General features: G+C 40.4%; 1 protein-coding gene across 1 annotated transcript; it reads right to left on the reverse strand.

Moving 5' to 3' along the window:
* Window positions 1–16684: 16684 nt before the first annotated feature.
* LOC149118850 (uncharacterized) lies at window positions 16685–17704 on the reverse strand. Its single transcript, XM_089292287.1, has one exon. The coding sequence runs from the start codon at window positions 17702–17704 to the stop codon at window positions 16685–16687; it is 1020 nt and encodes a 339-aa protein (XP_089148413.1).
* Between the last annotated feature and the right edge of the window lie 26 nt (window positions 17705–17730).

Consider the following 17730-nt stretch of genomic DNA (forward strand, 5'->3'; position numbering starts at 1 on the left):
ATCCTGAGGCTTAGTAGTTATACTCGCGTAGGCTTAAATTGAAACAGTCTTATCAAAAAAAAGTATATCGATATCGCGTTTATATTCAATGTGGTCATTTGATATTAAGTTTTTGGTTTGTTTCTTCATCCATCCTGAGAAAATTATTGGATAAGTTGTTCTCGCCAGATGAATATCAATAGGTATATGAAGTAATCAAAGATGATTATACCTGGCCTAATGACTTTTTTTTATCAATGGCCGGTGGACTAGGCAAATAATTGGTTTTCCAAAACAACTTCTCGGACGAAAGCCCAACATTTAAATATTTTGTTTTGTCTAGCAAACTGAGCATTTGAAAGCACTATTGAAAAATAAAAGTACCTTATTTTACGCTGCTTGCTTCACTACCTTTTTTAACAGTTGTTTTTACAGCCACGGATGTGTTAGCCCTACATAGCTAAAAAGTAGCAAGGTAGAGAACTATGTAGCAGTAACTGAGAAATGCGAAAACTTCAGTTGACTTTCCTGGGGCAGAAAGTTTTATAATTACTCTATGTTCAACCTCGAACTCTTTAAGAGTTCGAGGTTGAACATAGAGTAATATATGAGCTTTTACGGCCCCCATTGGCCGTTCCTTGAAGTGGGATATGGAGTTTCTAGATCGGGCCCTAATAAAACATGAAGCACTTTATATTAAACTCAACGACAGTCAGTCTGAATACTTGAAAAAAGTTCAGTTTGTCACGAAAATTATTAATTAGCGGAAAATCAGGGCAAGAAGATCAGATTCGCACCTAGCTGATGTTTTGTTTCAAGACCAATTCTATGTTGAACACACTTTGTTTAGTTTAAATTAATTATCGTTCATAGTTAGATATTTTTAAAATCATTGTGATTTATATTTTAATTGTTTAAGGGAGGGCCACGAGTTTATCAGTCAATAACTGTAAAGTGTTTTTACCCTCATTAAATAAAGTTACTTACTTACTTACTTACTATCGTCACTTTTTTCCTGTCCAATTACAAGGCCGCAAAAAGAAGAAAAAAAAACCAGATATCTCCTTGGATAAAAGTATAAGTGCAATATTCTGAATATTTATTTAAAGCGTGTTTTATCCGAAGGCGTTATTTTATCGCGTTGCATTCTCTTGTCTTTCGATCCAGGATGAAAATTGATTATGGAACTGATCATTCTGCGACTTTTTAAAACTTCTTTCATAAGCCGTTCCATCGGATTTTTAGTCTTTCTTATTGACACAGGGCCAGCCGTTTTGATGTCAATATAGTACATGTGAAATGGATTACGATTTTGATTCCGGCTGACATTGCCATGTGCAAGCGAGGGTATATTGAAATAATTCCGAGCAACTTGAATCACGTTGCACTAATAGTAAAAACAAAGTATTGACATCTTGTAGACGAGATACTGACTGTATTGGTCAAAGATGCATGGCTCAGCCGATCTAGGTAGATACAACTGTTTTGCGACTTTTGTTCTGAACAAACTTTGCCGGCTGGAGGACCCTGGAGTTAATATAGTACTGTTCATGATCATGGTATTTAGTGAAAAGAGTGAAACCTGAACAATCAACTATTTCAGAGATAATGATTGAGTTTTTTGATCGAGCTGAAAGCACGTGAAGTAGTCAATATGGAACTCTGCGGTAATGGTCTTATATTCACTTATTTCCTATAACAATTAAAAGAGTTGGAAAGATCTCATAAAGATTTTGGCTAAGATTTTCTCTAAAAAAAAAAAAAAACAAAGCCAAAAAAGGTGAACCATTTTTTTTTGGGTCATTCGAAGTTAACACGCGTTACCCTCAAATGAAATAAATTCTTTATTCAGAATTTAGTTTTTTCTTAAGTCAATATATCAGTCGTCTATTAACACAAAATATCGTTCCATCCATTGAGACAAACAATTCCTTGAATTTGCATTCTGTTTTCGTGGTCTTATGGCACTCGGTCATAATAAGTTTTATGTTCCTCAGGGCTGAACCTGTTCCTCAGAATTTTAAGTACTTTCTTTAAAATTGTTTATATGTATGTTTGATGCAAAGGTCCCTTCGGTTGATGTGGAGGCTATCGGTTTATATATTTGTTTATTTGGCATGGGTATTGTTTAACGTCCCATACCATATCACGGGGCATCCACTCTCTCAATACTTTAGTGAAAGAAAAAAATGTAATAAATATTAACAAAAGAAAGAGATTAAATAGCGGTTTTCATCAGCTAAGGAAGCATAATGGAAGCCCAAGAAATATGGCAAAAACCTGAGCATTCACAACGATTCAAGCACATGTACAACGCAAAACCAACAATTCAAGTGTTTAAATCCAAATCATCTGGTCACTTTTTGGGGTTTATGCACTGTCTTATATTACTGCAATTGTTTTACCTGCAGCGCTCATGCTTGCTTGGTAGTGAAACTAAGAGCAAGTTGAAGGCCTACTCTGAAGATCATGAGACTGAATTAAGTAAGACTTAATGGAAAGTGAATTGTATCAGGTTACAAAACAACACGGGTCATTTACAAGGAAATACACGCGGACATGCTCTGGGTGCATGCTTCAGAAATGTTCTTCTGGTTGAATTTATCTGTGAGTCAATATCAAAGGACTACTGAGGTGTTATTGTATCAAAGTGGACTTGGGGAGAGAAAATTCGTGCAATGCCAACGGTCAGTCTCGCATCAAGGCATAGCTAGTCCCGTCAAGAACAGATCAGAGCAGTGGCCTCCAAGGTTGTGTAATACTAGACAAGTGGTTACGTTTAATTAAGCCGTCTGCTGATCAAAACTGCAATCATAATAAACGGGCTGAGGAAAAAAAATACCTTCTCAATGACACTACTCAACTTAAAGTATCGAGAAAAATACGAATTGGAATACCTTAACAGTCAACTGTTAGAGGTCAGTTTATTGTGCAAGATCTCACCCTCAGCGACTTTAAAACTACCTAAGCTTTTGCTACTGAAACTATCTGTCAAAAAACCGTCAATGTATTCATAGTTCGATCGTGCAGTCAACAATAGGCTCGATTTCCGCTGCGCGGGCTCCTTTCCCGAACAGCGGCTGGTAATGAGTCAGCAATAGCACCTTGAAAAACAACTTGAATTCAAAGCTACGTTTAAGCTGAAAAATGCTGCTAGTTTTTTAAAATGCGGGTAAATGCGAATATCATAAAACGTTTGATGAAATGATTTGATTAAACGCTTGATAAGCTAAAACGAATTATTAAAAATCATAAACCTATCGTTCTGGTTTCTTCCCCACCAAAAAATGGTTGATTAGTACTATACTAATATAGCTGCCGAAAGTGAGTTCCAGGAAGGGGTGGTGGGGGGGGGGGGGGGGGGGTGGACACGTGCTGTAATTGTTGAAGTGACTGAATGAGTAATCCAGTATTAGAATTATTAGAACAACTAATTAATGTTACCTGAAACACAGAAAATAAGAACCGTGTAACATAGTTTTTTCTGTAAGTTTATGACATCCCCGATAACAAAATAACTAAGTTGTAGATCTGTGTATTATTTTAAATGCACTTTTTTCCGACAACCACTAATAAATCGGTTAACTTTGAATCCATGACTATTCTCCTGATTGCATTTTTTCGATTGGCCAAATCTCGTGACGTAAACCTTCTGATCTAAGATCACTTGTTGATAATGTGTACGCCTGGTTGGTAAATGAGGCAAGGAAGACCAAATCTTGTTTAGTCTCCTTTCCGGCTTGTGAAGCGACGACTGCGAACATGGCTGCAGCTGAAACAGCAGCGAAAATATACCATGGTACACGTGTGTTATTGGATAGAATACCTGTAAATGAAGAAACAGCTTAGTTAGATATTGTGATGATGATTTTAACTCCGGTCGGCAGTTTTTACCGTGCTAAGATATGCAGTGAGAGGTTCGGTGGCCAAATGATTAGGTCGCCCGACTCCAGATCGAACGGTCCTGGGGCCTGTTTCTCGAAGGTCCCGAAAAGATTTCGCACCCAGAAAGCCATAGTAAAATCTCCAACCTCACGATTACAGCGCTGTTTTATTCACATATTCTTAACAGGAACAGAGGTTCCCTTCAAACAAGAAGTTTCAGGCGTATACACCTCTCTGTTTGTAGATACAGATGAACTAAGAATGGCTTTACAGGCCCGAAAAGTTTCCGGGGCTTTCGAGAAACGGGCCCTTAGCCCGTCTCCTTCCCGGGGACACTGCAATTGTGTTGTGTTCGTAGGCAAGACAATTGACTCGTACAGTGCCCCTCTCTACCCTGCTGGTGTATAAACTGGTACCAGAAAAATTAATGCTGGGGGTAACCCTGCGATGAACTAGCATCCCGTCCAAGGAGGAGTATTAATTCTCTTCTATAATTAGTTGCTTCGTGCTAGATAGAAACTGGAGATATTAGTGCCGAAGGATGGGGCGCATGGCTCGTATGGAGACTAGAGATTGCGGTACCTGAACTATCATCACACTCTTCTTTCACTACAGCAGCAAGATATTAAAGTCAGATCAAACAGATGTTGGTTTTCTGGCTTAGTACTGAGATTAGTAGATTCTAAATGTGAATGAGGTAATTTGTTTTCAACAAGTATTTGACGTCCATGAAACCAATTTAAGAAGGTCCTCTCCCTTTCATAAAGCTTGGTTCTCATATCCCGCCGACCTACCCGCGATGAAGTCGTCGGTTCCAACTGAAAACGTTCGCGATCTGTTCCAGTGGGTTCCCGGCGCATCTGCCATGGATCGCCGACCTACCGTAATTGGTGCAAAATGCAAATCGAATTGGCGCAATTTTCAACCATTCCACCTGTACAAATGGATCGAATCGTCTTATTGGAGTTGCGTCCCCAGATGATGTTTACATAAAATATTTTCATCGCCGACAATCGCCGACAACCGCCGGTTTGCCTGCGAAGTTGAGCCGAGTTCCGGCGGTCAATGCTTGGGACAAATTATGATTCAGTGATAAATGTTCACATATGCCGTAACGGTGTCCCAGGCCGTGCCCAGGTATGTCAGCGGCATATGACAACTAGGCTTAACCGTGCCTTCCAGACCGCATGCTAGGATTACAATTGTCCATGAGATATAACGTATGGAAAGAAGTTGTGGCAAATGTTAAGCTTGGCCGAGAGAAATGAGGAAGTTGCTAATCAGTTTTTTGAAAACTGCAGTTGCGACCAACAGGAATAACATCTAAACTCCTCGTGTTGAAAGAGAGTGTTGTCTTGGGTACTCGAGACCGTAGAAATGGGGCCCAAGCAATTTGCTACTTGATTATGACTAGATTCGAAGTGAGTATCTGAGACGCGTACAATTCCTTACGCATTTATGAAAGAAATCAATCCCCAATTAAAGTAAGGATTATTTTAGATAATCCAGGGCTTCAAAAGTGCTAACGACTGCTAGCGATCGCGGATAGCGAATGCCACCACGTCTACCACCCATTACCTTGATGGGCTAGTATAGTACGTGATCATATTTATTTCCAAAAATCTTGAAAACGATTTTGCTAAACGATTTTAAACGACAAGGATTTGTTACACTCTGTTACAGAAAATTAAATTCAAATTAAAGCTAAGGAAAGTAAAGTATTTCAGACTATTTCACATGCACATTTCATCTAAATTAAATGTGCCCGCCGCCACGTACGAAGGTGATTAGAGTGGGACAGAAGTGGCACTAGCTCTAGTTAATAAGAGCATGCCCAAATAACTTAAACCTCCACACGGTTGCCTGCAATTCGCAGTAGGCACACTGAGTTTGGTTCTTGTTACAGATTGTTACGGATTTGAGAATGTCGTTCATTAATGGAGGGCATAACTCAGAGTCAGATGTATTCGAAAATAACTTTTCCGAGTTGGTGTTGTGGGTGTTGTTGTTGTTGTTGTCGTCTACTGTTAAGCTTGCTAGTATACTTGGGGCAGAACGCTCACCTTTAATTGGCTCACAGCTTGGTTTAGAACCATTCCACTGTCCTTTGTAACAATGAATGGCAGCAGGACCGTTGACATGGAACCCTTCATCACAGTGGAATTGGTAAACCATTCCCCCATCTTCAAAATCGTTTCTCTGTATTGAGCCATTCTGAAGAATATTCCCAATAGGTATACAGCCTGCAAGAACATCAGAGGTGTTCCTTTCGTAGTACATTGCTCATGCTAATTATTAGTTTTTAGAGCAACTGTTTTTCTACGTCTGTGGGTAGGTAAGACACTCAGCTTGGAGAATTATTAACCATGAATCACGCGAGATTGAAAAATATCTGACCAACTGCCCAACATTATACGTGGGAGACAACACTAACCTTTTGGCTCATAGCTTGGTTTTGAGCACTGACACTGAATGATAGCAGGCCCGTTGAGACGGAACCCTTTATTACATTGGAATTTGTAGACGATTGCTCCATCTTCAGAATAGTGTCTTTGCATTGAGCCATTCTGCAGTGTGCTTTCAATTGGCAAACAACCTGCCAGAATTTGATTTGCACAAGAATATGGTAAGATGGCTGACAAGAATGTTTAGCTCTTTTCATTATTTATACTTTGATAAATTAATATCACAGTGGAATTCGTAGCCCATTCCTCCATCTTCGAAATAGTTTCTTTGCATTGAACCATTCTGCAGTGTGTTCTCAATCGGTACACAGCCTGCAAGAATTTGATTTGCTCAGCGCAGTTTGAATGTTTCTTTGGAAGTGCTGCTCATGTCAAGTTGTTAAATTAGTGTTCCTGAACGCCCCTATTGGGGAGGGTACTGTCGTGAAATGTAATAATGTCGTGAATTGTAATACCTGTCGTAAATTGTAATTACACTTGTCATGTATTGTAATACCTGTCGTGAAATGTAATAACAAGTGTCGTGAATTGTAATAACATACTCGTCGTAAATTGTAATAACATGCTGTCGTAAAATGTAATAATCCGAGCTGTCGTAAATTGTAATAACACTCTGTCGTCTTTTGTAATAACCTGTGAAGTAGAAGGATTTCATTTCATTGTCATTTTCTATATTCAAAATTCATAATATTGAAATGGTCTTGTAATGGACATCTTCGCAAAAAAATTTACGCTAAAAAAAAATATTGGCATAGTTAAGATTTCGTCGGACACTAGCTATTTTTAGTCAGCCAATGTCCGATGACCGACCGTTTGCAGCACTGACGCTGTCAGGAACGTGTCTAACGGAAAAGAAAACGGTTTATTTGCGGCTAAAAGGACAATTTAATGAGGTCATTACAGTAAAATTACAATGTCATCAAAAAATATCGATGAATTCCTAAGGTTGTAGTGGTCAGAGCCTGGATGTCTTTTGTAGAACACTGAACATTCTTGAGTTGACGCACAAGTTCGATTTTTAAAATCATAGTTTTTGTTACAACATCAATAGTGTAATAGCATTGGGTTTATTTGGCGAGATAGAACTTTAAAACATTTGCTTAGACTGGACTAAAATTGTAATTGCGATGTATTCTTGTTTGTCTTGAGTGCTAAGTGCTATAATCGTTACGTGTTCCGATCACCTGTTATCATAAAATTAATGGTATGTAAGAGATAGCATTTATGCTTTGAATAAAAGTAAATTGCTGTGCAGCACTCCCGTTTTTCTTTTTACCTCCCAACCATGAATATATAATATTCTGCTGACATTTCACCGTCAAAATATCAAATGAAAAAAACTGTACTAGGCCGAAAGCTGTTAAAAATTATTGCCACACGTTTTCGACCGATTGATCATCTTCAGAGTAACTAATCTGCGTGAGCCAAGTATTTTCTTTAAACTTGCTGGTGACATAAGGCTATTTCCCAATCGCAGTTTACATTTCTTTATTGAATGTATAACAGTATCGATAAACAGCATTGCAATTCTCATAAAACCATCATCATCATCATCATCATCCTCATCCTCACTGTCATCATCACCATCACCACCGTCATCAATTTTAACCGTTATTTGTTGAAAAGACTAAACACGCTTTTTGAAAAAATGCTCGTTCTCAGGTTCACGACCTATTACAAAATACGACAGGGTGTTGTTACAATTTACGACAGCTCGGATTATTACACTTCACGACAGCATGTTATTACAATTTACGACAGGTGCGTTATTACAATTCACGACACTTGTTATTACATTTCACGGCAGGTATTACAATACACGACAAGTGTAATTACAATTCACGACAGCTATTACAATTCACGACATTATTACATTTCACGACAATACAATAAACTCTTTTGCTGCGTTTGTGGACAAGGGAAACACTTGGTGAATTATCAAATATGATAAAGTAACTTCCACAGCGACTCAGCGAGATTAATAAAATTTGAAAACTACGTACCACACCACTATATTCAGGAGATAAATACTCACCTTTCCGCTCACAGCTTGGTTTAGAGCCATTCCAGTGTCCTTCGTGACATTGAATGACAGCAGAGCCATTGAGACGGAACCCTTTATTACACTGGAATTTGTAGAGCATTCCTCCATCTTCAGAATCGTTTCTCTGCATTGAGCCATTCTGCAGGGTATTCTCAATCGGTATACAGCCTGCAAGAATTTGATTTGTACGCGAACACTTTAAGTTCTTTGGAAGTGGTGCTGATGTCATATTGTTAAATGATTGTTCCTGAAAAGCCTCTATCGTTGAGCAGGTTCAATAAAGTATGTTTATTATATGGCCAGCTCCGTGAGCGGGCAAGATGAATCAAATCCTGCGCTGTTATTCGCGGACAAGATGAAGCTATCTTGCCCGCTCGGGACTACCCGCCGTGTCCCGCAAGCAAAATTTCCCCGAAAGCCATATAATAAATCCTTTATTGACCAAGTTTGTTCGGTCAAGATGGCTGCATATTGGCCTCGTTCTTTTTATTACGAGTTTATGGACCTCGACTCCGTCTCGGTCCATAAACTCGCAAAAAAAGAACTTGGCCAATATCCAGCCATCTTGACCGAACAAGCTTGGTCGATAACCCATAAATGTAGTTTTTAAATAAACTACTGCTGCGTTTGCGGACAAGGGAGACACTGACTTGACGAATTATCAACCATGAGTTGATAAATGTCGATAAACGTTACTAAAGGTTACTTTTATGGATGACCCTGGATCAACAAAGTTTTACTGCTAGTAAAGGTAAACTTGCTCCCAAAGCGAGTTTGAAAAAATTGACCTACTACTTATCAATATATTCGGGAGAAAATACTAACCATCTGGCTCACAGCTTGGTTTAGAACCATTCCACCGTCCTTGGTAACAATGAATGCCGGTAGAGCCATTGCGAAGGAACCCTTCATCACAGTGGAATTTGTACAGCATTCCTCCATCTTCAGAATCGTTTCTCTGCATTGAGCCATTCTGAAGTTTATTTTTAATTGGTACACAGCCTACAAGAATTTGATTTTTAAAGAAACACGCTTAAAAGTTTTTCTTTCAAAGAAACTGTTTTGCAAGTCGACTGGCTAGTGAAACAATTGACGAATTATCAACTATGAGTTGAAATAGGTGAATCAAAGGGGGGGGGCATTGGGGGTTGGTGGTTGTAGTATTGCGGTTTTGGACAATTTTTCTTGCGGTATTTCGGTAATTTTAATCTCGAAATGCGGTGTTGCGGTATGCTCCGAAACAACGGGATGCGGTTGTTTAGCTTTTTGGATGGTATTGAAAATTATCCTCCAGGTCCTCCAACGATTTCCGAGTCTTTTCCAGATTCCGACTAGACATCGCCAATGAAACTTTGTTCTCACGGTAACCGAAAATTGCAGTTCCTTGTGTCAAAAGTTATTTTTTATTAATAATATTATTAGCTAACACGTCTATGGATGTTGCTTATTTTGCTTATTTTGTGCAAATCGAAAATTACCTGACTTAACGTTCATTGATATTAACTGTTAATGTTCCCTTTTCATTTGCTTTCTTATTTGCTTTCCTATAAAACTTTCGTAAGGTAGTGGGTGCAATGTGACATCGAGTTTCGACTAGGTATTAAAGTTTTGCGGTATTTAGCGATTTTTTTTTCTTTTTGCGATATGACGGTATTTGTCGATTTTTTTCTTTCTTTTTTTTTTTTGCGGTATTGCCGTGATCATAACTCCCCAATGTGCCCCTCATTAAGATTACTGTAGACGCCTATCTCCAGTTTCTGTAGCATGAAGCGGCTTCAAAACTAAAGACAATCATTGAAAATAAATGAATGCCCCTGCGTAGACCTTCCCAAGTGTTTTTAAGCTTAATATATCATGAAGAGGCTCGCAGCCTCCTCCGCCTACTCACCCGGAGTCTGTGTTTCATTAACAACGGCAATGAGAGATTCCACGGCCTGCTTAGAAGCCACTCCAATGCTGACCTTTCCAGTGGTATGGACATCAAACAGGCATTGCTTGTTTTCGCCACACACGTCCCGAGCCAGCTCGCCCAGGGTTACGTTATCAAACACCAAGTTATCTCGATCCAAGAACATGGGCACATATCCAACATCAAAATAAGACGAGTGATCTTCGCCTTCTTCGTAAGTGAATAACGAATCATTAGCAGTCGTGTCCCCTATGAGAAAAAATAACGGTTAATATGTTTTGTAAAGAATACAAATAATATATGAAAGATCACATATTTGAACTGTGGAGAAACATATGAAGACATGATTGATCATCGCAGTTATGCACACAACTTAAGAGCAGCTTCGTCTAAATATCAACTAGACTTGGAAATAGCGAAAAAATCGAATTTCTTCAAACTCGCCCAGAATGAAGCCCTACGGGTACTAGTTACAAAAATATTGTTTTAAGTTCGATAAATCAAAAAAAAAATTTTTCCGCAATTTTTTAGTTTCGATGCCCCAAATCGGCCAAAATCCGTCGAAAATGAGCGGCATATTCAGAGGCTCGTAAACTCAAAAGTAAAAATCTTCATTACAAACTGATTGCACGTCGTATTTGTACTTCCTTTCTTGTCTATTTAGAGCTAAATAGATTGTGATTTGATTAGAACAAAAATATTTGATGAATTTCCTAAATTAACGACCCAAGACAGCTTTACAAGAGGTCTACATTTAGCCTATTTTCAAATGCTAAAAAGGCGTTCTGGTACACGGCTTTTCCCAAAACGCCTAGTTTGGTCTGAAAGGGCATTGTTTCTTCTTCAAATTAGTGAAATAAAATTTTTGGGTAAATAAAATCGCGAGCGCTGAGATAGCGACCTAAATGCAGCACTTCTTGCTGAAAACGTGACCTTTGACCCAAGTGTAATGAAACCGATTATTGCAAGAAAACCCGGAAGAAAAGCAAACGCTTCGTTATTTTGGAACAATTTCTAGTGATATCTCTCCGAAACCATGATTGCAAGAAACTATTTCCAGATATTAAATCTTACAGGGTGAAGGAAGGAGCTAAAGGGCGCATTTTGACACAATGACTTTGTTTGCTGAGAATTGAATTGAAGTCAGTTCCAGTGAAATTTGCAAACTTGAAGTATGTTAGCCGATACTTACCTGAATATTTATATTTATAGAAGAGTCGTCTTCTTGGATTAACTTTCAAAAGAAGCTGGACCCAGATTTGGAAACCTCTAAAAGAAGAAGTGTTTAATGTTCCGTGACCTGCCCGCTGCTATAAATTCCATGCACATGCCAACCGCATGTTTGTCGTAAAACCAACTGAACTCCCCTGACAGTTTCCATGGGCAACTCCAAAACAAACAATCGATCCCAAAAATGTAAAGTGAAATTGGCCGTCTTCATGAACAGTTAGAAGCTAGAGTCGAGTTCCATTACCTTTTAAAAGTGCTTGATTTTACTTTGTTCACTCAGTAGTTACTGTCACGTTCGAATACTGCGTAGTATCGGTCACGCCAAAACACTGCAGACCGTACAGACTGAGTAAGTTTCCCATACGAAGTCTCGTACGCGTTTGTCTATTGAATCAAAAGTCAAATACTGCACTTGTGCAGCCTGTGGATAAATAACAAACTTTCAGATATATTTAACACTATTTTGTAACTAGACCCAAAAAAAGGAGTCACAATGAAAAGCCCAAACAAGTGTCTGCAGTCTGCACGGTCTGCACTGTTTTGGCGTGACCGATTCGCGGTATTCGAACGTGAGAGCAGTGAACAAAGTCGACGCACACAAATAATGGAACTCTAGCTTCTAACTGTTCATGAAGACAGACAATTTCACTTTAAATTTTTGGGATCGATTGTTTATTTTGGAGTTGCCCATGGAAACTGTCAGGGGAGTTCAGTTGGTTTTACGGCAAACATGCGGTTGGCATGTGCATGGAATTTATAGCAGCGGGCAGGTCACGGAACATTAAACATTTCTTCTTTTAGAGGTTTCCAAATCTGGGTCCAGCTTCTTTTGAAAGTTAATCCAAGAAGACGACTCTTCTACAAATATAAATATTCAGGTAAGTATCGGCTAACATACTTCAAGTTTGCAAATTTCACTGGAATTGACTTCAATTCAATTCTCAGCAAACAAAGTTATTGTGTCAAAATGCGCCCTTTAGCTCCTTCTTTGACCATGTAAGATTTAATATCTGGAAATAGTTTCTTGCAATCATGGTTTCGGAGAGATATCACTAGAAATTGTTCCAAAATAACGAAGCGTTTGCTTTTCTCCCGGGTTTTCTTGCAGTAATCGGTTTCGTTACACTTGGGTCAAAGGTCACGTTTTCAGCAAGAAGTGCTGCATTTAGGTCGCTATCTCAGCGCTCGCGATTTTATTTACCCAAAAATTTTATTTCACTAATTTGAAGAAGAAACAATGCCCTTTCAGACCAAACTAGGCGTTTTGGGAAAAGCCGTGTACCAGAACGCCTTTTTAGCATTTGAAAATAGGCTAAATGTAGACCTCTTGTAAAGCTGTCTTGGGTCGTTAATTTAGGAAATTCATCAAATATTTTTGTTCTAATCAAATCACAATCTATTTAGCTCTAAATAGACAAGAAAGGAAGTACAAATACGACGTGCAATCAGTTTGTAATGAAGATTTTTACTTTTGAGTTTACGAGCCTCTGAATATGCCGCTCACTTTCGATGGATTTTGGTCGATTTGGGGCATCGAAACGAAAAAATTGCGGAAAATTTTTTTTTTGATTTATCGAACTTAAAACAATATTTTTGTCTAGTTGATATTTAGGCGAAGCTGCTCTTAAGCACTTGTGAAATTAAAGCCTGAAAAAAAAAAAAACCTGACCTGAACGGGATTCGAACCCATGACCTCTGCGATACTGGTGCAGTGTTTTGACAACTGAGCTATCAAGTCATCTGGAAGCTGGTCGCATTGTGAGTTCGTAATATACCCGTAGATGATGAAGAATATGTTTTGTAAGATTATTATTGATAAATAATACTAAAATCAAGCATTCAGTAGCTGCTAGGGAATGATATGATATCAAAAATGTTCCTGGTGGAACCCCTAAAAAATACTGAACCTCGTTGCACCGCATATCTTGCACTTTGCAACAGTACGAGCTACAAAGGAGGTTGAATTTAATAATTTAACTCCAAATCAAGCTTGTCATGTATTTGGTTTATTTCAATCGAAGCACATGGAACAGAATGCGCATAAGTGCGCATGCTCATAATGTCAACCGCTGGCTCAATACACTACAACTCCTCCCCCTTAAGCCAGTCTCGTACCCCAAAAGTTCAACACAACATGCTATTCTTAAAAATAAAGTCAGAGCCCTAGCAATGGGCAGTTCAATGTTCAAAGGTCCAGTCGGGCTGGGGGCTTCCTCTCTCTGGTAGGGTATCTTCTAACAGGAACATGTTCAATCTGGCTCGGCGGGCTGCTAACTGAAGGTTTAGCCCCTGGATTGGATGGCTGAAAACACGTTTCCCGTGGGACGGCTTCTGTCTGCTCAGGCGGCTCAGCTACTTGGTCACCATGGCATTCAACTGGGGGCGGGAACAGCAACGGCTGGATAACTGGTGTACGGTTGTCTGCAACAGGAACATTGGAATCTTTGATTTGGTCTGTGTGTCGACGCCAAACTAAGTTAGGCCCAATCTCCACTTCATAAGACAGGGGTCCTAGTTGTGCACGCACAATACCTGGTACCCACTTTGATTTTCCATTGTAATTTCGTGCTATTACTCTCTGGCCAATGGAAAAATGCCGCGTTACAGAACCACCCTGGTCTATCTGACGGTTGTTTATCTGGACGCTGAGATCTGGTTTTAAAAGGTCCAGTCGAGTGCGTAATCTTCTTCCCAAGAACAACTGGGATGGTGGCTCTCCAGTGGTTGAGTGGGGAGTGTTCCGATAAGCCAGCAAAAATCTTGCCAACTTAAGATTCAAGGATTTCACTTCAGTTTCGCTCTTCATCGCACTTTTGAAGCTCCCCACACCGCGTTCCGCCAGCCCGTTGGTGGCAGGGTGGTAAGGTGCTGACGTGATGTGTTTGATTCCGTTTCTCTTAAGGAATTGCTGAAACTCTTCTGATGTAAATTGCGATCCGTTATCGCTTACCAACTGGACTGGTATTCCATATCTGGCAAATAATTTCTGAAGGACTTCAATGGTCTTCTCTGAGGTTGTACTAGTCATTCTCTCTATCTCTAGCCATCTTGAATGTGCATCCACTACCACCAAGAACATGCTGTTGAGGAACGGACCTGCAAAATCAATGTGAATTCGTTGCCAGGGGGACGAAGGCCACTCCCATGCGTGTACTGGTACTGTACTGGGCTCTCTCTGTGTTAGTTGGCAACCTGAGCAGGACTTAACCGTCAGTTCAATTTCCTTGTCGATTCCAGGCCACCAGATGTAACTTCGGGCGAGGACCTTCATCTTCACGACCCCCATATGTCCCTGATGCAGTTCCTCGAGAACTTGAGGGCGCAACTTTGGAGGTACTACGACTCTTATTCCCCACATCAGACAGCCTGATTGTAATGTGATCTCATCTTTGCGAACAAAATAGGGGTTGAGTGCAGGAGCAGTGTTGTGTGGTCAACCTTTGCTGGTCATCTCATACACTTGAGCCAAAACAGGATCTCTCTGGGTTTCTCGTCTAACGTTATCCACTGTGACTGGCAGTGGATCAAACTGCATCAAATTAAATACACCCACAGGGTCGACAACTTCTTCATCTCTGGATTCCTTTACGAGTGGAAGGCGGGAAAGACCATCGGCATTACTGTGAACTTTAGTGTTCTTGTATTCAATGGTGTAATCATAGCCCGCCAGGAACAAGGCATAACGTTGCAGTCGAGCTGCAGTGACCACAGGGATGCTTTTCCGCGGATGAAAGATTGACGTTAAGGGCTGATGATCTGTGTACAATGTGAAAGAGCGGCCAAACAAATACATATGGAACTTCTTTACCCCCCAGATTATTGACAAGGCTTCTTTGTCAATCTGTGCATACTTTTGCTCAGTTTTGGTGAGTGTCCTTGAAGCAAAAGCTATGGGTCGCTCGGTACCATCGTGCATCACGTGAGATAGCACCGCTCCAATACCGACAGGAGATGCATCACAAGCAAGCCTTAGTGGTAGGCTGGGATCATAATGCGTTAAAACTTGCTCTGACGTGATCATTTCTTTCACCTTGTGGAATGCTATCTCGCACTGTTCTGTCCATTTCCACTGATGATTCTTCTCCAAAAGTTGTGTCAGGGGATGTACTACTGTCGATAGGTTAGGCAAGAACCTGTGATAGTAATTGATTAGCCCGAGAAAAGATCTCACTTCAACTACATCGTTTGGACGTGGCGCATTCAATACTGCTTCTACTTTCTCTGCTGACTTGTGTAGGCCATCTTTGTCGATGTCATGTCCACAATAAGTTATCTTCTCCTTGAAAAACTCACATTTTGCCTTGTTTGCTCTCAACCCATGAAGCTGAAGCCGTCGTAGAACTTCTTCTAAGTTAGCCAGGTGTTCTGCATCATCCTTGCCAGTAATGATCATATCATCAAGGATACAGCTTGTGCCAGATGTTCCTTCCAGCACTTGATCAATGGTGCGCTGCCAGATTGCAGGTGCTGATGTGATGCCAAACACCAGTCTGTTGTACTGAAACAGGCCCATGTGTGTGTTGATGGTGAGGTATTTCTTGGAATCTTCTTCCATCTCTAGTTGGTGGTATGCCTGACGAAGGTCAATCTTTGAGAATTTCTGCCCACCACTAAGCTTTGCAAAGATATCTTCAATGCGGGGTAAAGGATACTGCTCAGCTTGTAGTTCTGGGTTCACTGTGCCTTTGTAATCACCACAAATTCTGACAGACCCATCTTTCTTTGGGACAGGTACAATGGGCGTTGCCCAGTCGCTCCACTCAACTTTCGTGAGAATACCTTCATTCTGAAGTCTTCTCAGTTCTTCTTCAACCTTGGGCCTCAAGGCGTAAGGTACGGCACGAGCTTTGCAGAAATGAGCTTGGCTATCTTCTTTGAGGGTTAGCCTTGCCTTAGCTGATTTGAATGTTCCCAGTTTATCTTCAAAAACATCAGAGTATTTGTCTAGCATGGTCTGCAGACGTTCGTTAGCAATTGGTGGGGTTTGTGAAGCTTTCAGTGATTTAATAGCATACCAATCCAGGCGTATCTTGTAGAGCCAATCCCTTCCCATCAACACAGGGCCCTTATTCTTAACCACATACAGATCCAACAGTAAAGGTTGCTGACTTTTGTACTCAACATTTGCCTTAAGCACTCCCAGTTGAACAATGCTTTCCCCCGTGTAGGTTTTCAGTTTAGTTCAGTTTTATGCAAGGGTTTGTCGTTAAATTTCTCCTCGTACAAATCATGTGGAATGATCGACACAGCCGAGCCTGTGTCCAGTTCCATTTTCAACGGTTTCCCTTCTACTTTCAGATCTTCCCAGATTACATTACTGTTCGGTTTCCTCACATTGTGTATCTTCATGCTTCCTAACACATCTTCAAATTCATCACTTTCACTGTACTGAACAGTATGGACTTGAGTGTTTTGTGGTGTTTTGAGTGGTTGCTTTGGCTTACCTTGTCGTCTCGAGTTACAAACTCTGGAAATATGGCCCACCTTCCCACAATGATAACATGTCTGGTCCTTGAATCTGCAATTGTGTGATGCGTGCGAGTCTCCTCCGCATTGATAGCAACCCTGAGTCGTGAGGTCCGGTGGCGGCGGCGGTGGCGGTGGCGGTGGCGGTGGCGGTGGTTTGCTATTATCTGAGATCTTGTCAACTCGAGGTTCTGCGTGCAGCTCACTGTGCAATTCCGAAGCATCACGAACGGCAGTTTCCATCGCTACGGCTATCTCCAAAGCCTTGGAATATTTCAGTTTTGCTTCTGAAAGCAAACGCCTTTGTATCTGCATATTTTGAAGGCCACAGACCAATTTATCCCGTAAAGCTTCGTTAAGGTTGGCGCCAAAATTGCAGTGAGTCGCTAGTTTCTTCAGTTCTGCTACGTAGGCCAACACGGTTTCTCCTTCTCGCTGATTTCGTTTGTAAAAACGAAAGCGTTCTGCTATTTCCAATGGTTTAGGACTTAAGTGTTGCTGAAGGGTCGTGACGATCTCTTGGAAGCTCTTCGTGGCTGGTTTTTCCGGTGAAAGAAGGTCCCTCAACAATGTGTACGTTTTGCTGCCGATCAAGCTTAACAAGGTTGGCACTTGGCGGTTCTCATCGATGTTGTTTGCTAAGAAAAACTGTTTTACACGTTCCGCATAAGTTTCCCATTTCTCTTGTGTCTCATCAAAACTCTCTATCTTCCCGATAGCAGTCATATTTTCAACGTTTTCCTACGACTTCA

Source organism: Orbicella faveolata, unplaced genomic scaffold, assembly GCF_042242905.1.
Source record: "Orbicella faveolata isolate gen_17 unplaced genomic scaffold, um_ofav_v1 contig_1, whole genome shotgun sequence".
NCBI lineage: Eukaryota > Metazoa > Cnidaria > Anthozoa > Scleractinia > Merulinidae > Orbicella > Orbicella faveolata.